The sequence below is a fragment of the Tachypleus tridentatus genome, chromosome 8 (assembly GCF_004210375.1).
Source record: "Tachypleus tridentatus isolate NWPU-2018 chromosome 8, ASM421037v1, whole genome shotgun sequence".
NCBI classification, from domain to species: Eukaryota; Metazoa; Arthropoda; class Merostomata; order Xiphosura; family Limulidae; genus Tachypleus; species Tachypleus tridentatus.
In genome coordinates, this window is record NC_134832.1 from 81,244,359 (window position 1) to 81,270,729 (window position 26,371).

Here is a 26,371-nt window from a genome sequence, read left to right on the forward strand (position 1 = left end):
AGAATTTAACACCTTATAGTAGCTACGACATCTTGGCTCTATTATTGTGTGTTTAGTGGTAAACGACTTTATGAAGTATTCCATTTTTCAATAACGAGCTAATGGCGTTAATGATAATGACAATGTCATTTAATTACTAGTGGTCGAGAGTTTACGTATGTGGTTCCATTTTGTTACCTTTTTTAGGTGAAATACCAATAGCTGAAAGCAGAAATTATTAAAACATGTGGGTTTTGCTTTGAATATTCTAAATATTTTTGTGGGCTGTAATGAAGGTTTTATTGCTTCGGTATAGAAAGAAAAAAGTTTATTCTAAAGTTACACATTTAACCATTCTATTTGAGTTACTTGCAATTTTTGTCTGAGTCATAATTCACATAGAACCTCCAGGGTTTGTATCTCGCAACATTATACATATTAGCATTAGCATCTTACATAACATTTGAATATATGACGACTTGTACTTCTTTTGGAATACTGTGTGCGAACAGTTTATGTATCTAATGGTGGCTCAAAGGTAAACCAAAGGGCTTCTAACGCAAAATAAGTCGAATTTCAGTAGAAGGAATTAGCAGGCTGCAGGTAGCTTTACGCCTAGCAACAAACAAATATTAGTTTTGTAACTCTATATTACACTTGTAGTACATTTATTTAAAGACTTTCATATTTCATTTCTGGACCTAAATTATAAATTGAAAATACATTTACGAGGTGTTATTAGTACAGTCCATTGTTCATATGATTCATTTTAATAAAGAATAATCAAACTCACTACTTTAGAATAGCAGGACAAGACTTGGAGACTTTATTTGATAACGACCTTACAAAGTTACAATATAAAAACAGAGCTTTATAATGAAACAGCTACACTAGATAACAGTGGCACTATACATGTAAAACATATTAACGTTTTATTAATACACTTGCTACACACGTATATATATATATATATTAAGTACAATCGAAGCTAGAGAAACATGTGTTCTATTACTACCAAATGTTTCCTGACGTTGTTTGTGGAGCCCCGCAAACAAACAGCGCCAGAAACACTGGAGTATTTACATTTTAAACCACACGTGTATATACTGTTCAAATAATTAATCTGTGCTGTTTACCGTAATCAGGAAGCCCCAAAAACCTCATGAAACGACCGAATATTGAAAAAATAGCTAAGTTTTCAGAATTCTTAAAATGGTTTTACATTGAACAAAATTATTTTTATAACATCTGGGCTCTAACTACGGAATCATCATTACACACACGTAAATAAATACAATATAGCTGTTTTACCTCTAATTGTGATTCAGTTATAACAACATATGTATACATATACTCTAAATAGTTTTTACTACATAATTCGAAGTTCATCTGCTCTCCCCACTTTTCTCTCATAAGATATTGTCTTTCAGAACCACTCGATATGTCATACGTCACCGATATTCCAATTTAAAATGTTTTTGATATGTACAGCTGTTGCCAAAACAATTCTAAACTATAATTAATTGACTAGCTAAAGTTAATGCACGATACTGTGATTACGTTTTGTTTTATAGCATACAGCACACTCTTTGTAATTGTTAAACCATATGTAATCCAATGCACGCATTTCGTTAAAGTTCTCATCAGGATAGTCTTGTTTTTAACATCACACTAAATCTGGATAACAGTAAGAAGCTCGCAGTTGTTAACCACAGGCTAGGTTTGATGGTGAATAACAGTTTAAAGCTATAGCCTCCAGTCTTGCAGGCTCATATTTTCCTTTAACAAAGAGACACCAGTAGTTCTTCTATAATAAAAAGTTCCAGCAGCAAGTATTCATGGGTATCTATCACAAACACTCACTGAATTTAAATGACAGAAAATTCAGTCTTAGCTTTATAGTTGTTATTATCGAAAATGCACACCAAATAGACTTTCAATAGAAGACTATAAGAATCACAACCAGTGAAACAATACGACCTGTTACACAATCTAAAACTGAAATAATACCGATATAGTTATCTTTGGCAGCAATCAAAGGATAAAGAGTCGAGAAAAAATGTGACAAAATGTTTTTCTTTGGCTTTTTAATTAATTAATTGTTATTGTTTTCGTCTTATGGTTAAATAGAAGTAAAGTTTGTGTCTCAGAAGAGTTAGGTTGATCTAACATTTATCAGGAAAGTATTCATAATATTATTAGAGATTTACAAAAACCTTTTACAAAATGTCGTTATTCAAATTAGTACTTTTAGTTGCACAGGTCCCAGCTGTTTCTCGTTGTCTGTTTGTGTTATTTTTTCTTGGGCTACATGAAATTACCTTCCGAAAAGCTTTGCGGAAATTGTCGGAGAGAAAAGCATAAAGAATAGGGTTTACGCACGAGTTCATATAAGCCAGAATGTGAGAGGTAATTTGAACAACAATTGTGGCTGTTTCTAGGTGATATTTATTCAAACTTTTAAGTACCAGAACTATCTGTATGGGAAACCAACAAATGGCAAAAATCAGGACAACAATCACCACCATTCGTGTGACTCGCCTCTTTGACTTATGACTTTCTGCGCTCATCTTTCCACCCGGAGCTGCATGGAACCATAATCTTTTCAGTATGAGCATGTAAAGGGCAAATATCAACACCAATGGTACTACGTAGGAAGACAGAAAGAACGAAATTTGAAAGGCAGCGTGATTATAGCCCTCATTTGCAAGGAACACACAAACGGAATGCTCTTTTTGTCTGAACATGTAGTTCATTAACCCATGGGCCTGAAGGACTGGCACGCAAGCAAGAATAATACACGACCATGTGATGCCAATAGCAATGTATGCATTTTTTTCTGTGCGGATTGATATAGACGTTATAGGGTGTACTACAGCCATGAACCGATCGAGAGACATAAGAACCAGGGTGTAAATACTGGCATAGGCGCACACGATCACTAAGTATTGCACGATACGGCACCACACTCCACCAAATGGCCAATAAGGAAGAGAATAGTCCCATGCTGTGAAAGGGACACAAAAAATTATGAATAAAAGGTCTGCCACTGCCAGATTTATGATCAAAAGGTTGGTAGTAGATCGCATCTGAGGATTAAACAAGACCACAATGACGACAAGAAAGTTGCCAAATAGCCCAACAATAAATATTGTGCCAAAGAGAATAGGGACAACAATGCTAAGAATTCGTTCCATTTCTTCAGCTTGAGGATAGTCCATGTCTTCCTGTTTGCTGTCATTCCCACTCACAGAAATGTTACTCATGTTCAACATTTCTTGAAAAGAGGAGTTAAACATGTTGGAGATAGAGAATCTCGTTGTATCATGGGTACTTTCTGTAGAAGGACTATAGTTTTGTACATCAATTTCAATATCCATATACTCCATGTTGTAACTTCAGAAAATTTTTAAATCCAGACAACGTCCACTTATGACTCACATGAAATCTATAATAAACGAAAGAAAATAACACAAAAAAGTCAGTATTTAACGTCGGATAAAAAATAGACCGAACATTATCTTATTGTTTTGTTAATTAAAATATAATAAAAGGATCTAAGTTAAAGCATTACATTTTGTAAAATATAAATATATTGCATATATCAAATATATTAAATCTTATTTTATCCCTATCCTATTTCTTTCGAATGTTCAAAAATGCATTTATATAAGGACACAACTAAAAGTAGAGATAAATTATGAAGACAAGAAGCACTTATTTGTTGCAAAACGATTTGCAATATCTTTTGCTGATTTAAAATGAAGCTGGTTATGTTGTCCAATCAATATCACATAAAGTATTTGTCAAAGTGTATTTTCGATATGTTTTTAAAAAAATGGATAAAACTTGCTACTTCAATGTGTATAATAAGAATGTAAAATTCGTCACATTTAAGACATTTAGTGTTTATCATTGGATTTTAATCAAGCTTGTTTGTTTGTTTGTTTTGGAATTTCGCACAAAGCTACTCGAGGGATATCTGTGCTAGCCGTCCCTAATTTAGCAGTGTAAGACTAGAGGGAAGGCAGCTAGTCATCACCACCCACCGCCAACTCTTGGGCTACTCTTTTAACAACGAATAGTTGGATTGACCGTCACATTATAACGCCCCCACGGCTGGGAGGGTTAGCATGTTTGGCGCGACTCGGGCGCGAACCCGCGACCCTCAGATTACGAAGTGCACGCCTTAACGCGCAAGCCATTTTTATCAAGCATACTCTTTATTTTCGAGCTGTGTAACCACATTAATTCACTGAAATTTTATGTTTTTTATAATAGGTCAATTATAAATTGAGATTTAACCATTAATATGATAATACTTCTTCAAGAAAAAAAATGAATACATCACTGTTTAGCTTCATGAAATTTCATCGTCTGTTGCAATTCACCGATAATAAAAAAATAAATTATTTCACAGATTTTGGAAGCCACTCTGACGTGCGAATGATTGTTATAGACCTCTGAACGCAGCTGACATAATCTCACTAGTAATAAATAAAATTGTAATCTCATTATACTAGCATGCTTAAATGTCTTCAGAAATCGTGGGCATCCAAGTTGTGTGGCACGTTAAAGCTCATTTTCCCATGAGGCTCTTGAGAAGGGTGGATAAATTGAAAGAATCGATATGGTACGAGCTGTTTCCTACGTCATGTTGATTAGTGTAAAATTCAAGAAAAGAAAACTTATATAATTTTCGTCATCCATTCTAAATCTGAGGTAAGTATAGGGGTGTAATATTTTTGTAGTTGCAACGTTTTAAAGTTTTATAAGCTACGCAATGAGAGTTTTCTTTGCTTCGGAATTTTCACGCAAAACTATAAAATGATTATCTGCTCGTAGCTTTTCTTAATTTGGAACGGAAGAACTAGAGGGAGAGTAGGTGAAAAAAGCATCCACCACCAACAATGGGGTTTGTCGTCACTCTTGTGGCGCACTTACGACTCTACGTGTTTTATTATGTTAGGCTCCAGGCCTTGTAATGCATCATAATGAGTAATCTTATTTATTTTCCTGTGACAAAATTCATTTTAAAACAGAGTAAAAAACTTACTTTATTCACAGGTTACTTAGGATGAACTTTTTTCACACAAATGCCCCAAACCTCGAAATGGGTAACAATGAACACGAGAATTGCTGTTTTGTAAAGCTTCAGAATAACATTCAGTACTCCAAAACTTTGTACTGGACTTGAAAATCATATAATTAAGGGAAATGACTAGAACTGTTAATTTAGTGAAACAATGCGTTGTTTTCCACTTTTGGTGAAAAGCAAATCTTAACAGATTACCAAAAACAAATAAACTGAAAGAAAAAATTGCATGTTGAATGCAATTTCATTTTTTATCGATGTTGTATGTGAGGCACAAAAATAGTTTGTTTGAATAATCTGACTGGAACTTCATCTTTCCAGTAATTTGATGTGAAGTATTTAAAAGAAAGAAACACCACATACAGTAGTAGTTCATGAAGTTACTGCTTCACACTGGTCACTAGATTGGCGATATATTCATCAGGTTATTAAGTTAGAGAATGAAAGTTGTCTTAAAACCGTGGTTGAAGTTGTTTATTGCATTACTAATAGAGATTTCATATAAGATTGATAAATTACACCGTAAATTTAATTTCTACGTCCGCTCATTAGGAAGCAACTGAAACTGTCTATTTGTAAATGGAATACCGGATACTTTTTTGGTGTTTAATAAATTAATGATAATAAGGTCCTCTAACTTAGTTGTTTAATAAGTTAGAGATTAAAACTGTTAAGTAGCCTGATGATTGAGTTCGTTTATTCAATCAGTTGCTGAGAGAGTTCTATTAATAATTGAGATTTATGAAAAATGACGATACAGTAAAGCACAATGTCATCAGAAAAGAAATATATCAATATATATATATATGTGTGTGTGTGAAATCATTGTAAAACAAACAAACATCAAATGGGATTAGGATCAATATATATATATATATATCAATAGGGCTTCTTTTTTTGAAAACTCATATCTAACATCTTAGTATCGAAGAAAAGTATCAAACTATCTAAATTAAACTAACAAAACAACAGAACAAATAAACATGTAAAACGATTAACGTGATCCTAATCCCATTTGATGTTTCTTTGTTTTACAATAATTTTACAGTTTCGTGAATGACACGCTTCATACAGTAATTCCGAAAAAAGTAAGATTATGGAAATATTTTTTAGTTAGTTCCAATTAGTAACATTTTGTAAAATAGTAAAAGTTAAGTTTTAGTCAAAATAATACGACTTTTAAAATAAAATCACTATTTTTCATTTAAGTATGTGGACACCTTTATATTGATATAAGAAGCTTCGTTTATTAACGTCTAGAAGTATCATTGGTTTCACATAAACTCAGATATTTTGTTGTTCACGCATGGATAACATATGTTTTAGGTTTCCTACGGTAACTAGAGGAGATATAATTGTGTACATTTTACTATAGAATCTATATTGGGCTCATAACAGTTAGAAGTAAAAGTTAGAATGCTTAAAAATATAATATATAAAATGTTATTAAGCCAGACTTATAGGTAAACGTCAGATATTGATTTCAACATTTATTATTGTTTACTCTTTGAGGTACTAGCTTGAATGAACTGTTTATGTTTAAAAAGACGGAGTTATTTCACTTACTGGGCTGGTATGAACTGGTGATCAGCTAGGGTGATCAGTCGTACTGAGCTAGCCGCGAGATCGAAACCTATTACCGAACAAGTTCAATCTTTCAACCATAGGGCATTATAAAGTGGTAATCAATTCTCTTATTTGTTGGGGAAGAGTAATGTAAGACCTGATGGTGACTTGTATTCGATGTCTGTCTGTTGTTTACTATTTCAAGTTAGCGACAACTAGTACGAATGGCATTCATGTAGTTTTGTACAAAAACTTCAAAGAAAATGAATTAAAAATTCAAATTTTTCAAGGAAATTGACATAAAAAATTTTGTTTTATCATATATAAGTTTTAAATGTTTTTTTGAGAATAGTTTTTAAATAATGACCTGTGATAAATTGTGTTTCTTTGAAGTTTACAAAAATAAAGAAAGTAATGAACAATTACTTTCTCAAAAATATGCTTATGTGAAAATAAGAGAAGAAAAGATTTTTCTCTATGCTTTAATTACGAAATATAAAAACAAGCGACAAACTTAGTGTTTGAAAAGCTAATTAAGAAGTACAAAGGCATTCAATTTACACAGTTGTTTAACACATGAGTGTGAATAAAATCACACATCCGTTGTATTTAATTAATGATAAGAGGTACTCATAAGACCGACTTTTCTGTTTTTAGAAGATGAAAGGGGAGAAAAATTCATACTTATTGCAAAGATTTCAAAACTTCGGTGTTAATTTATTTCACAGCTGCCTTAAAGAGATGAAATTTCAACATAGTTATCTCGAGAATAATGATAGGGCACATAGCCAAGCGACGAAACTAAAACTACCGAGTAGTGTTAAGGACATACACAATAATGTAGTAATCATCTGCTTCTGATAGAAGTTGCACAGCGATAAAGCATGATAATTACACGTGATTAAAATAATAATGACAAGAGAGTTCCAGGAATAAACAAGTGAAAATGTAAAAAAACGTTCCGAAATAACGCAAAGTGAGGCTTAAGCCTAGCAGACAAAATACATTTCTTAAGCCTAGCAGACAAAATGCATTTCTTTACCAAAGTTAAAGTTGTAAACTATAAGTTTGCAATGCTTGAGAATGTGGTCTTTTACTAAGCTGAAAAGCTCAACTTTTTGATTGCAAAAAAACATGCCATGCTGTCTTATTAGAGAACCGCAGGATCATCAACGTTATTTGCTATACCACTGGAGAACCATTAACATTATTTACCACAACACTGCAGAACCATTAATGTTATTTGCGATAACACAACATAATCATCAAAGTTATTTACAACAATATTACACAACTATCAATGTTATTTACAATAACACTGCAAAACCATTAATATTATTTTACTATAACAGAATATAACCATCAAGGTTTTGTACTATAACAGCACAGAATCAACAACGTTATTATAATACTGCCAAACATTTATGTTATTTACAACAATATTGCAGAATCCTTAGCTTTATTTTACTATAACATAACCATCAACGTTATTTTAAAATGATACAGTAGACTATCAGCGTTATTTCTTTAACATTGCAGAGGCATCAAAGGTATTTACATCTGAATACATCAGTGTTGGCGTCGGTAAAACGTTTTGTCAAAGTTGAATAAGTTCAGAATATGAGCTTAATCCGCATCGTTACCAAACAAGATGATGTGTCCCAAGCTGGCAAATCATGAGCTCTTAATTGGCAACTGCACAATCTTACTTCATAAGTAAGTTTAATAATAATTTTCATCATTAAATTCTTTACTGGGCCAATACATAATTTATAATATTATTTCAAGAACATTTAGTCATTAGAGATCTTAAGCTTAGACCACTGTGCGTCACAAGTCTTGCTTATTGTGATTTACCAATGTTATCTTTCATGATCGTTTGGAACTGTAAGAACAATTTGAAGTAGTACTGTATTTCTGAACGTTTGGAAGATGTGTGGAAAATATGCAAGTAAGAGAACCAGGTGCGCGGAACTGGAGAGAAACACTCCTATCGCAGTTTCCTGCCCCCCCGCTAGTACAGCGGTATGTCTCCGAATTTACAACGCTAAAATCAGGGGTTCGATTCCCCTCGGTGGGCTGAGCTGATAGCCCTATGTGGCTTTGCTATAAGAAAAACACACACACAAACACACGCAGTTTCCTTAGAGTGAACAGGAGCAGAAAAATAAACAGGTTTATTTTTAGTTGACAGAGTTCAATTTATTGTTGTTAAAACTGATATAAATATTGTAATTAATTGAATTTTCGTATCGATCTCTGACTCTTAAAACTTCATGATTAATAGTTTACGCTATATTTAAAATGTCTAGCTATTTAGCTTCTATAGTTTGAAATGTTTTAGTGTTTGCTAATGATAAAATGTTCAGCTGAACATTGAAGTCTTTATACTCAAAAGGTTTAGTTTTCATGTATTGATTCGTGATACTTAAGTTTATTGTGTTTGAAAAATATAGTTTTTACATATCTAAGTATGATAATAACCATTGTGCTTGGAAGAGCCGATTTTGATATTTGTAAGCGTGATAATGTTTTTTTGGGTTTGAAAGAGATGATTTTGATCCTTTGAAGCATGATAGTGTCCAACTTATTTGAAAGTACATATTTTGATATTATGAGGCTTGGCAATGTCCACTGCGTTTGAAATAGTCGATTTTAATATTTGTAATCTGCGTTAGCTAAACACAAGTTTAATATTTTGAAGAATGATAATGTTCATTGTGTTTAAAATAACCGATTTTGGTACTTGTAAGCTAAGTTTGAAAGAGACGATTTTCATAATTATAATGTCCGTTGCGTTTAAAAAAAACAACACTGATCATGATATTTTGAAGGGAAGTAATTTCCGTTGAACTTGCCATCTATTTATTTTCCTTCGGAATTTTGAACTAAAGCTGGAGAGAAGGCAACTGATAAACAACACCTGCTGCCATCTCTTGAAGTACGTTTGTCTAATCGAATAGTTTGGATCAGATCGTCTGTCGCTCAGCATACCCTCTACTACATAGTGCGGAATGTCTTTTTGTAACACTGATTCATAATCTGTGTATGCCAGCCACTATGTCATGTCCGGTCCAATAAATTGAGAAACTATTATCATTTATACGAAAATGTAGTTTAAAGTTTTTTTCAAATAGCTATTTATGATTCATATCAAAATTATAAAAATACAATTAAGAAACAATAATCAGTAAAAACATATTTACTTCAACATAGCAATAAGAAATAAACATACATTACAGTAAGAAAACAACAAAAAAGAAGGATTCAGAATCATAATTGTCGACACTAGTGCATTACAAAATTAAATAATAATGAAGCTTTGTTTGTTTTTCGCACAAAGCTACACGAGGGCTATCTGCGCTAACCGTCACTAATTTAGCAGTGTAAGACTAGAGTGAAGGCAGCTAGTTATCACCACCCACCGCCACTCTTGGGCTATTCTTTTACCATCGAATAGTGGGATTGACCGTTAAATTATAATGCCCCCACGGCTGAAAGGGCGAGCATGTTTGGTGCGACCGCGATTTGAACCCGCGCCCCTCAGATTAGGAGTCGAACTCCTTAACCCACTTGACCATGCCGGGCTGTAATTATGAAGCAACACTAGTTAAAACAAAAGAGAGAGTTACAGCAAAGTAGAGCATGCGCTGTAAAAATGTAAAAATTAAACACTTGTAGGCTGTAGTTACTGCCATTAGGAATAAATATGTGTCAAAATAGAGATAAACAGAAAGTTAGTTTCGGGTATTTAAATTCAACAATTTTACAGTACAAAATAAATACGAGAAAAGCGTTTTTTACTGTTAAGGCAAGATCGTAAGACAACTACATAAAAATGTTTTCAATATTCATTTCCACGAAAGATAAGACATATATGAACGCTTATTTCTCTTCTTTGGAAGCGTGTGTTTTTCTTATAATAAAGTCACTTTGGGCTAACTGCTGAGCTCACCGACGGGGATTGAACGCCTGATTTTAGAGTGGTAAATCTAAAACATTAGCAAAAATTAAAAAAAAAACAAATGTACCTTTGATTTGTCACTAATATAATGGGCTAATCTACTCCCGATCTGTCACTAATATAAGAAACTAATCTACCCTTGATCTGATACTAATATAATAACTAACTTAATTCTGATCTGTCACTAATATTGAAAAAAAATCTACCTCTGATTTCTCACTAATATAATAAACTAATCCACCTTTGATCTCTCACGAATATAATGAACTAATCGACGCCTGATCTGTCTCTAATATGATAAACTTGATTTGTGAAAATATAATAAACTAAACTATCCATGATTTGTCAATAACATAATAAACTAATCTGCTCCTGATTATTGTTGTTGTTGTTTTTGAATTAAGCACAAAGCTACACAATGGGCTATCTGTGCTCTGCCCACCACGGGTATCGAAACCCGGTTTTTAGCGTTGAAAGTCCGAAGACTAATATAATGAGCTAATCTACTCCGATCTGAAACCAATATAATAAACTAATCTATCCGTGATCTATAACTAATATAATAAACTAATCCACCCCTGATTTGTCTCTAATGTAATAAGCTAATCTACCCCTACTCTGTCACTAATATCGTCTCTGATCTCTGATTAATATAAGAAGTTAAACTGCTATTGAATGTTATTAATATATTAAAGTAAACATCACTGATCTATCGCTAACATGATAAACGAATCTTTAGTTTAAGCTGTTTAACTGTTTAAGCTCCAATGCTTGTAAAATATGTAGCCGAGAAAAGTCATTTGTTATTAGTTAGTATATTAGTGTACTATTTGGATATTCATGGTTAATGGCACACACACTTTGGTTTCACCTTACAATAATCTGAGATGATGAATGTGTAGATCCTGTCAATGATAAGTGCTTTATCTATAATCAGAAGTAACTAAAATAGTCTCTTGCGTTTTGACAGTCAAATTAAGAAAAACAACATAATTGCTGACATTGCGAAAACAAAGACAAGGACATTACTCATCATGTAGGAAGATATCATTTAAGGACGAGACCATAAATATGGCTGTAAACAAGTGTATTGTATAAATGTGGTTTCAAAATTATCCATCAACAAGTTAGCACAACTGGAGGCCATTTTAATGCGCATACTTGTGTCTTTATTTGATGATGGAGGCTATCACCAAAATCAAACAGTTAAATTCCAAGACAGAGTACATTATTAATTACAATAAACATCAGAAAAGCTAACTTGTCTCCGGTACAAAAGATACGTCGAATACCATGTTAACAAGGAATTTTTAATGAAAAATAATAATATTGATAAAAATTGAGAGATTATTTTTAATGAAAAATACATAGACGTACGAGGAAACAACAGAAATATTTTAAATATGAGTAAATAGAGAAGCCATCTTGATGTAACAAAACTTAACAGAGCAGTAATTCTCGTGGTAGAAATGTTTACTCATCATACAAGTAGAAGATCAGGGTTTTGTACTTTCAGAAAACAATACATCACAGTGATTAGATGATTTCAGAAATGTAATTATTATTATGGATAAACATAAATTTGTAATCAAAAGTAAGTAATAATAAATGTTAGCCTCTAGTGGACTCAAATGCTAAAATTCGGGTTTAGATACCTGTGGTGGGCAGAGCACAGATCGTCCATTGTGTAGCTTTGTGGTTAATTCCAATCAATCAATCAATAAATGTTAATAATAATAATGACTTGTTTTATTTAATCAGTGTATAATTCTATATTATATAACACTACATCAACCTTTATAGGTGTAGAGCTCTGATAGCATACCTCTTTCCTGGGGAATAAAATGAAATGAGAATATGCTTGTATGTCTTTACTTACAGCATTTAGTTTTGTACCATATTTACTGTTATACAATTATTTTTAATTGTTATGCTTATTTCAGTGTAGTTTTTTATGCATGTGACGTATATTGTTGGATGTGTATTGCACAAGTTCCTCCTCTTCTCTAAATTCGTAAAAGATTCTCAAGTGCAAGAATCAACGATATGGGGTTTATAAAAATACTAGCATGTCTTCGAACATTGTTGAGAGTTTGAGAATCTCGTGTGATTGGTGCACAAAAGCAAGCCATGACAAGACTCCAAGAGACAGTATATATTATTTGTCAGCTACAGTCAGTATGCTATAAGCCTCGAAAGCTATAATTGTGATTAATGCTTATTAATCGGAAAACTACAGAATTTGAGAAGAAAAGTTTATAGATTTCAAACAATACGAACCGCTCAACTTTAGAGACTTAACTTCGGAGGTTACTAGATACTAGATGATACTAGATACCTTCCTCGGTAGAAAGTGAGTTTTTAAACTGCGTTAAATTAAACAGGAAAAGAACAAGCTTGCATTCTCGTCAAGTGAAGGGTATCTATGTGTCAACATAAAAGTAATTTGTGTCTTGTGGACTTAGGCCGTTGTTGAAATATTAAGTTCCAGACAAGATATAAGACTTAATATTGTTTGTGAGTTTGTATAATTTTTGTATCTAATTAAATATTTATAATTACTTTTATTATAAATTATATTTTTTTCGTATATTAAAATATATTTGTGTTAAGAAGAAAACTGTGTATCAATCTTGTTGTCAAGTATTACAAACTTGACAATTCAATTAACTTTTAAATTAAAATAAAAATTCTCGACTCTTTGGAATCGTAATACGTAATATAAAAAGTCGGAGAATTGCCTGGGATGAATTTCAATACTAACAATGTATATAAAGATATAAAAAATAACTGATAGGTTCACAGGCACATCCACATAATATTATTCAAATTCAGAGAGAATTATTTGTATAAAGTTTCAGAATTTTATCTTTATATAATTCAGGAACAAAACAAAATTAAGGTGATTATGAAAATTACACCAAAAACCACTGACATCAACACTAAAACTTACACTTTGCATTTTCTATGGAAAGAAAAGTCTATTTTGATTTTCAAGAAACAAGGTGAAGTACTTGAAGAAAAGCAGAACAACAAAGATTCATTTAGTTTAAGATTTGAAGATTTAGAAAATTTGAGTTGAAATTGATATTTTACGATTTGAAGAACACACGTTTTGAAAGATATTAAAACTGACAAAAAATATTGCAAATTATTTTAGCAGTTGTTCAGAAAACCGACACATTAATGTACATGTAACTTCACATTAATTTTACAATAATCTAGCATCAGTTTTTAAATGTTGCTATAAACATCTTTTAGCCACTATTTTCTTTACTACGGATATGAGTTTTCGTTTTCTGAATGTCTTTTTTTTTTCTACTCAAATACGTTGTCACATATTAAACGCTTATAACTCTTCCTTACTTTTTACAGTATTATAAATACCATTATTTTACTTTATTGTTTTCTTTACCTGTAGTTTCATTCAATAAAACTACGTCTATATTAGTTTGTTTGCTTGGCCACGTAAATTTATTTCAAATAATCCAGTGATTATCGATCAAACACATTATACTTGCAAAAAAATGAAGCTTAAATGGTATGCGTGAAAATGATAGAATAAGGAAAATTCAAACGAAAGGCAAGAAAACTACTGCAAGTATTTTGATGATCGTGGCTAATAACGAAATAAATGCTTTAAGATTAAAACAAAATGCTCAAAGTCACATGAATTCCTAACCAGTACGGATGACTTTGTGAAGTATTTAATAATAATTTCTATCCTCACGATTTATTGTTAAAACAAATTAATTAAAAACGTTAAAACAATATATCAGATAACAAGAGATCAGTTTTATAAATTGAATGTTTTAGGGTACCGATACATGTATATTTATTATTACAAATACCACCATTCTACTAATATTAATTCTTGTTTTAGCGAAATCTTTGATATGTTACCTACCTTTCATTCATTACACTGTGTTACAAGAATTTTACTTTTTCTTGTTCCTGGACAGAAAGTGTTATTTCCCAATTGCCTATGCCTAAAGTAAATGGAAAAGACCTATTTTTCTTTCCAAACTCTGCTTTTGTGACCTGGAAGCGTATAACAAAAACATAATGGGAGACATATTTGGGGGCTGATACGTTAAAGTGATTTACATTACAGTCGCAAATCTCGAAAAACTACTCACTTCTAAACATTTTTGTATAATTTTAGTAGAAATAAATGTAAATCTCTGATTCATATGTTGTTTTATTCAGACCTTATGTAAATGAAAATGTGCTAATTTGTCCGTTTTTATATAGAAAATAGGTTAATTTCTAAATTTCATTATCCAGGTCACAAAAGTAAAGTTTGAAGGGTATTATGGTTATTTCTGTTCTTTTACAACATGAGCAATTAAAAAGTAACTCATAATATCCAGGAACAAAATTTGTGTTACATCGTGTAATTGTTGTTCTACAAATCGACAATATGGATTACTCTCACCTACGCTTCACTAAAAATTAGACCAAAGAGATATAAAGGATCACTCTTGTGGATATAACCAGTGTCTGATTTTTGGGTATAGCTGTTCGCACTAAAAGATGTAAAATACGTTATATCCATTAAGCTTTCAAATTTTCAGGCTTTTAATGTTGAACATATATTTTCCAACATATTATGCGTATAATAAATCAGGATAGGTTCATAGAACTCTGTATTATAGAACATTTAGTTTGCAGTCTCACTCACTTGTGTAATCTTTTAAGTTTTGTTTTAGCTTAATTTTATATTGAAGATATTCGATTGACCTTCTTTTGATAGAAGTGCCTACACTAGGACCTTGTTTATTTACTTTTGGTATTTATTTCTCTTCGCTTCGGTCATCTAGAGGGTTAGTGCCTACACTAGGACCTTGTTTATTTACTTTTGGTATTTATTTCTCTTCGCTTCGGTCATCTAGAGGGTTAGCGGTTAGGTTTAAATTTCGCGCAAAACTTCACTAGGGCTATCTGTGCTAGCCGTCCCTAATTTAGCAGTGTAAGACTAGAAGGAAGGCAGCTAGTCATCACCGCCTACCGCCAGCTCTTAGGCTACTCTTTTACCAACGAATAGTGGGATTGACCATCACATTATAACATCTCCACGGCTGAAAGGGCGAACATGTTTGGTATGACAGGGTTAACGGTAAGTTTATAGACTTACAATATTAAAATCCGGAGTTTGATTCCCTGCTGTAGACAAAGCAGATAATTAATTATGGCCTTGTTCTAAAGCAAGCAGAATCTTTGTTATTCTTGTTTCATTTTAAAATCTTTTTGACACAATACTTTCAGTATTATTAATATTTGTTATTTTTATTAAAGTTTTTTTTTGTTTCTGTAAACGTTTAGTATAAATCTCAGCTGACGACCTGTTTCAGGCATTTTAATTTATATAAGTGATAACATGAACATCTGAAAAAGTCTAATTTGGCTTTATTTTATGAAACATTTACTTATAAGACATCTATACAAATACGCAGAGATAAAAAACGCAGTTTATGATGCATTTTGGCATTCAGAGACACATCTGAATACCAAAATTCTCCATATCACAGTAACACTGTAGTCTTCAAACACATAGTTTAACAAAGAGACTAGTTCATGCATACCAAATTCGCAATTGATACCTTACAATAAACCTTTAGAAAACCTGCACAGTCTAGTCTGAATACATCAGAGAATATGTCAAATTCATACCTAACAAGGAACCTTTAATTCATAAATTCATTAATTCATAAATTAAGTTCTCTAACCATTTTTAACTATGAAAGCTTAACATACACAACTATGTAATTAGTGCATATCAAGCTTATTGAGTAATGAATATTTACAATACATGTAACATTGTATACGGCACATCTTAAACTTAGTAACTTAAAGTTCATCATTATAACATATTTAGCTATATAATATAGATAAACGAAACTTATTGACTATGCAACGTTAGGGTATATTTGTAGAAAATGAACTAAAGTAATTATTATACATCAACGTTATCGCTAAACATATTTAACACGGATTCTCTTTTGTAATCTAATTCAGCATTATTATACATATGCGGTACTGTCCTGAAGAGTTAGGACAAGAGAACATTTTACCATGTTTCCTATTTTATGAAGCCATTTCTCCCATGTGATTACAGAATGTAAATTTCAACACTGTGGTTCTGCTTCACTGATTCCTTATGATAACTGAATGAGCTACGGTGAGAATACTTATCACACTTTATAATTCCCATATACCTGTCATAAAGATTCTGCTTGAGTAAACACTAATCAAATGTAGGACCTTCAAAAGCATTCAGGGTACCCTATGTAGTCTTACTTATATAAAAAGAGGCTAGCATGTGGTACCTGTATATACTAGTAGAAATCCATAAATATATCTTGATACAAACAGTGTTTAACACACTGTATTACGTTTTGTTGTCAAGCCATGGCCTAAACAATATAAAGAATTGTTAGTAGGGCAGAGATTTCACATGAAAGCTTTACATGATGCTGGTTGGGCTCTGATAAATTGCTGCAGACCTAAAATGCTTCCTAAACATTATCAATTACACCCTAGATCACGGGACCAAGACAAGTAACTTTGAAAATGGGAAATGAAGAAGCAGGACATATAAACTTGATGATACTGATGTTAAGTATCTTTGTTTATGCAGCTTTCAGAACATGATATATTATCATGTACCACATGACAGAAAAAACGTCATGTATCAAGACGACTCAACGATAATGAAATATTTTGTCGTCTATTAGTTAAAAATCTTTACTTCTATTTCTAAATATCGTCAACAGACTCAAATTTACTAAAAAAGTACAAAAACTGTACTGTTGACAGGGGGGTGTAATGGACGGATGAGTCCATGTTTGAAATACCTGGTTCAAAGCGTTGGGTGCGAAAGAAAGATACTTACCTCAATACATAGCTCTTACCGTGCACTTCCACTGAGTTTCTCTTGTACTAAATGTGACGATTAATTAAATTTTGCTTCACTTGTAATTTATCTTCCATCGTTCTTTGAAAGTAGTTTGAAATCTAAACTTAGACTTTGTCCTAACACTTTTGCATACAATTGTATATAATCTTAATGTAGGTTACAGATTTTTCACATAACTTTTTTTCTACGACAGAAGCTTTAAATATTTCACATTGTTAAGCAGAAATCAATACACTCTGTGTAAAATTTACGTCTAAACTTTCGCATTATTTTCTGTTATTCTGTATTCACAGAAGTTTGGGCGTTGATTGAACGTAAGTGAAATGTTTTAAGAGTATTTTAAGGTATTTAACGCTAGAAAACTGTTTTACTGAACTACAGAGATGAATAATTAAATTATAAGTTACTCTTAAGATTTCTCTTATACACGCTGGATTTAAGTAATAGTATTCTAGTTTGATACCCACAGCTAAGATTCAGAATATCACATTAAAACGACTGTCAAGTTCAGTAACCATCATTGCAGTTTATGTACACGACGGTTGAACATAAAATGACAAGAAGCTTTTATCTCTTTTTACCCATAACGTTCAGACACGGAAAATCTTTTTAATTATATATGCATAATTAATTATACTTGTCATTAGGCTTATTATATTTTTCAATACTGCTTTCTTTGACTAGCCCCTAAAGTATTTTCATGAATTAGAAAATTGAGAACCTTCTTTTTGGAAAAAAAGTGAGTGTTATACACCGAAAAATACAGTAGTTCCTATACGTACCGAAACACCACTACTTTATTTCGGTTGTGGTTGGTACATGAATTGCTGAGCAATATATTAAAAGTACTTTTAGTATTACGTACTAAAATAAATCTCTGTCGCCTTATGTTTCTGAAATTTTAAATAAAACAGTGCTCCGCTGGGACAGCAGTAAGTCTACTGATTTACAATGCAAAATCAGGGGTTCGATTCCCCTCATTGGACACAAGAGATAGCCCGATGTGGTTTTGCTATAAGAAAACACACAAACACACACGCACACGAGGGCCTGGCATGGCCAGGTGGTTAAGCACTCGACTCGTAATCTGACGGTCGCGAATTTGAATTCCCGTCACATCGAACATGCTCGTCCTTTCTTCCGTGGGAGCGTTATAATGTTCGGTCAATCCCACTATTCGTTGGTAAAAAGAGTAGCTCAAACGTTGGCGGTGGATGTTGATGACTAGCTGCCTTCCCTCTAGTCTTACACTGCTAAATTAGGGACGGCTAGAGCATATAGTACAAAGATAAAACATTCTATTGTTCAAATATTATGCAAACATAGGACAAAGCAAACACTGGAAACCAGAAATTGGTTCGTACATGAATTTCTAAGCTAAATATTAAAAGTCTTTTTTAATATTATGTACTCAAACAAACCTGTGTTGTTTTATGTACCTGACATTTCAAATAAAACATTCCGTCGTTCAAATATTATGTAAACATAGGACACAGCAATCACTCGAAAACAGAAATTCTAAGTGAAATGAACTTTAGCACATCAAGACTGGTGTTACAGAAATGATAACAATGTAATAGGATTATTTTCCATATCTGTTTATATTGCGTGGTTCATGTGGACACAAGTAGAATTGAATTATTGGAATATAACACGGATAAGCGCTATGAAATATTTGGTCACAGTCTATAGGCTAAAGCCGAACCTTTTTAAACATTATCTATAGGAACATAAATTTAGATAATAATTCTATCTCTAATACATAGTAAATTGTACAAAAATGAGCTTTTGTTCTAAAGTAAAATGTACTTTTTAAAGAAGAATCATTAAAACTGTTATCCGAAGATGTACCGAGTTTCATGCGGAGTTACGCTATTTATGTATGTTTATACGTGTGTTTTATCTTGAAAGTATGCTGGTGTATTAACATTTATGTCCTTCACTTCTCTCATTAGGTTGAAACTTGCGAGTAGTGTGCTCTGAAACATTCAATACTGACGCGAGGAATTAGCTTGTATACCACGAGCCATTTATGTGACTAGTAACGGTGATTCCAGTCCACAATGACTGTTATAACTTCATCAGTAAGCAAAAGTGGTATATGTACTATCACATTCCTGGTTCTTGTGACTATAATGGCCAATTTACACGTTCACGAACCAATCTCTAGTAATTATTTTATCAGGTTAAACAGAACAGCTGGAGCACTTTACAAAACAAAATCATGTTATACGTTGTGCTGAAGCCGTCTCTTTTTCTGTTAATCTTCAAGTTATAGTTATCTGGTAACTAGTTTTAGATAAAAATTTAAAATCAAGTTTATGATATTTTTATAATTTGATGTAGTTTCAAATAAGATTAAAATCAAATGAAATTATTGGGGATTATTTGGGAAATATCACATGATTTAGATAGCTTACGAAGTAAATTACTGAAACATACGTATTTACCACAACCACCCACTCAATGTACAGCCAAATCTATAGATGTCAAAAATATACGTATTTAATACAACCACTCACCTATGTCCAGTCAAATATATAGATGTCAAGCCTATTTTTTTCTCCTCGGTGGATAAATAAGTTTTAACTAACAATTTCGTAAAACAAACTCAGGAATCAATACATTACTGTTTAAAAGGATAACGTAAACGGTTGGTATCGGATACTGTGAACATTTGGATTTTATTAACATAAAATTAATTAAATACATCATTAAATATAAGAATAGGATGTAAAGTCAATGTTTGAAAACACACAATATAGGAAGTATTGTAGTATGAGCAACTATTTAAAAATATCTGAGAAAAGACTATATGGTAATATATAGATCATACAAACGTTTATGAAGAATAGCCCACCGCGGGGACAGCGGTAAGGTTTCAAATTTGTAACACTAAAATCAGAGATTCGATTCCCCGCGGTGGACTTTGTTATAAGAGAAACACACTGAAGAACAATAGTGATATTTAGTTATATCTGTTGTATTGTTTGAAAATAAAACCAAAATATTTTATATGGAACTATATTTTGAGATACTTTGAAGAAATTATCACACAGTAAGAATATGAGCTGTATCTATAGTCCTATTTTATCACATTTTCTCCAAGATATATGAAGTTTATGTTATTTTTCCTTCAGAACCATATTGCTCTACGCAATATTTATGAACCAGATATTTTTTGTAAACTTCCATTGCTTTTGTTTAGATAGAAATATAAAAAGAAACAAACAAAACTACTGATCGAATAATAAAATGTTTATGAATAAATATGACACTAATTTTATAATGATGAAAATTAGAATAATGTTGGAATATTACTAATTCCATAAAAGTATTTCCCTGCTCTTCCAATAGAGGATCAATCAAAGAATGGAGTATAGCTTTCTAAGAGCAGGCAGAAGACTATCCCATCACTTCAAATAAAAATCAAAGGATAAAGGATGATCTCTCCCATTTAAGATAAATAATTAAAAAATAATGTATCACCTACACCAATTGAAAATAAAAACCCAAGAATAGAGTATGGCTTTTAATACGAGGGCTGTTCAAAAAATACGCGGACTGACGTCATAAAACAAAATTTACTTTATTTAGAGGTTACAGGTCTAGGACCCCTTCAAAGTACTCTCCTCCCCAACACACACATTTTCCCAACGGTGTTTCCATTTGTTGAAACAGTCCTGGTACGCTTCTTTTGTAATGTCCTCCAGCTCCTTCGTCGCATTTACCGTAATCTCGGAAATCGTCTCAAATCTTCTTCCTTTCAAGGGTATTTTGAGTTTGGGGAACAAGAAAAAATCGCAAGCAGCAAGGTCAGGTGAGTAGGGGGGTGGAGAAGAACAGTGATTGAGTGTTTGGCCAAAAACTAATGAGTTCTGCGTGGCACAAATGTCGCAGCAACGCGGTGCATCTTCAATTTTTCGGTCAAAATCTCGTAACAAGATCCAACTGATATCCCACACTCTTCAGCAAGCTCCCTGACAGTCAGACGTCGATTTGCCTGCACCAGGGTGTTGATTTTGTCGACGTGTGGGTCGTCAGTTGACGTGGAAGAACGTCCAGGACGCTCATCATCTTCAAAGGACTGTCGACCATCCTTAAAACGTTCATGTCACTTGAAACATGCCGTACGCTTCATAGCAACATCACCGTAAGCCGTGTTAAGCATAGCAAAAGTTTCAGTCGCAGATTTTCAAGTTTAACACAAAATTTCACAGCAAGTCGTTGCTCCTTCAGGTCATTCATTCTGAAATCCGACAAACGAAAAAATCGCACTTCACTTAAAACCGCGTAGCTAATACACAAATGAAGATATCTGCAATCGGGAAATGGCGTCGTAATCAGCTGATCTGTGCGAACCTAGCGACACCAATCGGATTCCCCTGGAACCAACTGGAGCCGCGCAATTCAAACAGTCCGCGTATTTTTTGAACAGACCTCGTACATCAGATTAGAGATCCAAGGATGAAGTATGGCCCACAGTACTTCAGACGAAAAAATCAAAAAAAGAAGTATGGCCTGTAATACTTAAGATGAAAGATCCAACAAAGAAGTATGGGTCACACCACTTTTGTGAAAGATCAAAAATGAAGTACGGTCTCAAGTACTTAAGATGACAGATCCAGGAATGAAGAACGAGCTCTCTACTTAAGTTAAGAGATCCCAGAATAATAAAAGATGAATTAATAAAAAAGTTCTATTTTCGTTATTCATATGAAAAATAAAAGGAAGAAATATGTGTCTCCTTATTTTTAATTGAATAATTTAAGGCTATATCATGCTTCTGATGTAATAGCAAGATTTAAATATAAGTAGCAAAGACTCCCTATTTCTGATATCAACCTCAACTGGAATGTGGTCTTCCAACTGAAAGCTAGGTAGAAAGCATAACGTTAAAAATTAAATAAGCTAATGCAATTTCGCATGAAAGAAGAAGGCGTAAAGTTTCGAATTATCGAAGAACCAAATGTGATCTTCCCACATTGATTTGAAGATTTAACGATGAGATACTGCCTTGTACTTTTGGATGAATATCAAATGAAGTGAATATGATCTTATTAATTTAGATAGGAAATCAAAAGATGAAGTCTGTTCTCCATAGACTACATATGATAAAAGGTAAGAAACTGGAAATTTCAAGACATGCTTATTTTATTTAATGGTTAATCGTAAAGTGAATGACTTAATTTAGAAACCAAGATGGGAGTTCCATTGACTAATCGTGACAATTCATTTGTTTATGATATAGCGCAAATAAACTTAAGAGGCTATCTACAATAACTGCTCATAATAGTGAAATGATAGATTAGAGAAAAACAAAATTAGTCAACGGTGCCATCTCTCAACTCTTGGGCTACAGTAATCAAATAATGAGGATAATTATTACTCTTATAGTTCTTCCACTGCCCTAAAATGTGAGCTGCGAATATTTTTCGATACCAGGATGCGACACATGAACCCTAAGATTCACAGACCGACACATTAATCACTAGGTAACTGCCAGATATAGCCCTTAGTCCTAAAGTTAATTAATAAATCCATCATGTTTTTGTTTAAAACTCACTTTTCGTAACCGACTCCAAATAATTAATATTTTTAAAATTGTAAAGTTCTTTTATCCCTCACATAAAAAATATACTTGTTATAATTTATACGAAAGCTAATTTGACTTCTCTCCTAGAAGATATAATAATTACGGGCTTGGTGGAAGTATTTTGACATTCCTAACATTGAATATTCAACAGTTACTATTTAAATTAACTCTTTTTGTTTCTAATATAAAATATAAGACATCTATACAGCATCTACAGGTTTATGGGATGCCTGTACATTATTTGAATGACAACGTCCAGCTTATCGTAATGGTTAGTGTCCCGGGCTGATCATTGAAAGATCTAAGGTTCGAGTTGTGATCGGTCGTGAATATGTTCCGCACTTTCAACTGTGAGGCATTATATACTTGATATCCAATTCCGCTTTCGCTTAAGAATAGCTACATAGGAAGGGATGATGTTGAGCGGCGCTTTTTATCTATTTGGCATTTCTAAATCAGTGATGGATATAGGAAGCGGTATAGGAGGGCCACTGGGAGCACATACCCCTTTGAATGAGTAATAGAGAATTGTGTATAACTACTATGGAATGTCTCTGTTTCAGTTTTGAATTCAATGATCACTTTTAACATTAGGTGCCCCAGTCACTAGTGTCCCCCTTCAAACTGAAATATGTTTCGCGACCTATGAGGACGATATTCATGAACCAAGTTGTCTCTGACCTAACGTTTTAGCCCATTTGTTGCATAAAGTGTTGTTTAGATTAAAAATACACCAATATCTAAATTTTAAATTAAGAAATAGGACAATAGTGACGTAAACAATGTAAGTTTTACAGCACTCGAGACTACTTAAAACATGAATCTGCATTTTCTAAAAGGACAATATAATTTCTTTTGAGCAAACAATTTCCCATCATCCAATTTCTTCTTTTATCAGTATCTTTTATTTGATGCAAGAAAGAGAAATAAAACCCAGACAAATTGTTATGTAACAGTTTGCGAAAGATAGAAAAAATATCTCAATAAATCAGTTATCCACAACTTGGATGTGGCAAAATCGGAAAACTTTAAAAATAAAACTTGGTTAGTTATTTTCATTTGGTTATTGTTAAGCGAAAAGATACAAAGGGCTGTCTTTGATTATAGAAATCCGATTTTAAGCGTCATAACCCTTCAGACTTACTGTTAATCCAGTGTTGATCAATCAGTTTTTTATATTAAAAAAAGTGAGAAATAAGACACTTTTTAATGAAGAAGTAAAAGCATCATGTATGTTATGCTGATGTTTTTTTTTTGGGGTTTTGAGTAATGTTGTAAAGATACCAAACATCGACATATTTTAACCATATTTAATAATAATTGAAATTATCTTACAAGGTATTTACGTCTGTATACAATTAATATGCTTTAAATAAGTCCATAGGAAGTATTCATTTGTCATTTAGGTAAAAAGATATCTTCTATATTTTTACTTCTTTTATGAAAACGAATAAACCATAAGATCTGTTTATTTAAATATAAAAAATAATCCACTCAAAAGACCAGTTGTGTCCTGAATAATATGTTTATACACACAATACAGATGATTGAGCTTGTTTTGTTGAAATAATTTTGAATATGAAAATTAACATTTACATCCGATATAAAGCTACGGTGGAACGGAGTGTATCAGAACTAAAATTTTAATTATTAGGTATTACGTAGATAGCATAATCCTTCCGAAACTGATTATTTTGGGGGAAGAATATGTAACAACTCTTTCTGATTCAGAATATTCATATACTTAAATCATACATATATGTTAACGTTGTGGATTTAAAATTTCAATTTCAAAAACAGGACTATCTCTTGTAATTGATTGCGTTGGAAGACAAATGACATGGATTACTTTGAGTCACCAGGACAATCCAGGGAGAGACCTGCAAGAAGCTCTACTGCGGCTGTAGTAAGCAAAATGCGGCGTCTCGTTACAGATGAAAATCTAAACACAAAGATCAATGACAAAAGCCATACACTTATCGAGTAAACATACACAGCACAATCTGGAAGGATTTTTGTCTGCAGACGAAGCCAAAACTTCCCACCCAGTCATAGCATATGAATGTAGCTGGAGAATGAACGAGTATTTATACTATTTTATACAAATAGATATCGTTCGATACATCTGACGCAGGGTACATGTGTGATCACGTTGTTGAAATGGGTGATGGTGGGTAAAAGTAGATGGAAAGCGTTAAGGGAGGACAAGTGTTTCGGATGCGAACATTTTACAAATGAGCATTTTGCAACGGAAACTACGCTGTAGGGTTATTCTCGGCGATCAGATAGATTACGAATGGATGCGGCGTCGTAAAATGTAATGACGTGTTGTGGGTTTATAGTCATTCCAGTATGACGTATTCAACCTATATAACACTTTTTTCCATTTAGTGTTCCAAAAGACTATTAAAACATCGGTAAGAAACTTTGGTTTGTCCTCACATGTACATGAAAATGATGTTGCTTGGCCTGCCTGTGCGATAAATAAATATTGATTAGATGATTTCATTTTGACATGAAAATTGTTGTAGGGCTCTGATTAATTATTCATAAAATTAATGGCATTCGTTAACAAACACCTCAAGTAATTTGTTTTTGTTGTTTTTAAACGCAAAATTATATAATAGACTGTTTGTGCTTTGCCTACCAGGAATATCAGAACCCAATTTGCGTCTAAAATGATATATTTAGAAATAAAAAGAACAAGATATGTATAACTGTTTTGCTTCAACATCTTAAATTCGTGATATATTTGATTCTTGGTAATCTTACAATTGTTGCAATTATATAAATTCTGGCACACAAGTTTCTGGTAATAACAATGTTGACTCATCCTTTCACATGTTAAACTCTGGTCTTTGTTTTTATACCTGCTATACTCTTCGTTACTATAAGTGTTTGAAGAGACAGGTTACTGTTAAACCGTTTTCTTTTGTATAAACTTAACATAATTTACACGAATGTGAGAGTGAAAGTTAACTATTTAAAGCCTAATCACCATCTTGATGAATACACCTAAAGTTTATAAGTACTCTAGTTTTTACTTGTAATGGAATAACTAAATTATGGCGTAAATATTGTTTTCAACGGTTAGCAAGTAAGGTGCGTAACGAAACGAAACTCACCAACTTCGGTTCTTTATTTGTCTGTCTGCTGTGAGAAGGTCGCTCGTTCACTTGTTGATGGAGTGGATTCCGCAGCGCAAGTGAGTAGGAAAAGAGGCGCTCTCATCACTTTTGTTACGATCGTTAT

General features: G+C 32.6%; 1 protein-coding gene across 1 annotated transcript; it reads right to left on the bottom strand.

Moving 5' to 3' along the window:
* Window positions 1-784: 784 nt before the first annotated feature.
* On the bottom strand, window positions 785-26,371 carry LOC143222786 (allatostatin-A receptor-like). The gene is made up of 2 exons (XM_076449760.1): window positions 26,245-26,371; window positions 785-3,427 (listed from the first exon to the last, which is right to left on the bottom strand). Exon 2 carries the CDS (start codon window positions 3,366-3,368, stop codon window positions 2,199-2,201), a length of 1,170 nt encoding a protein of 389 aa, XP_076305875.1. The 5' UTR covers window positions 3,369-3,427; window positions 26,245-26,371; the 3' UTR covers window positions 785-2,198.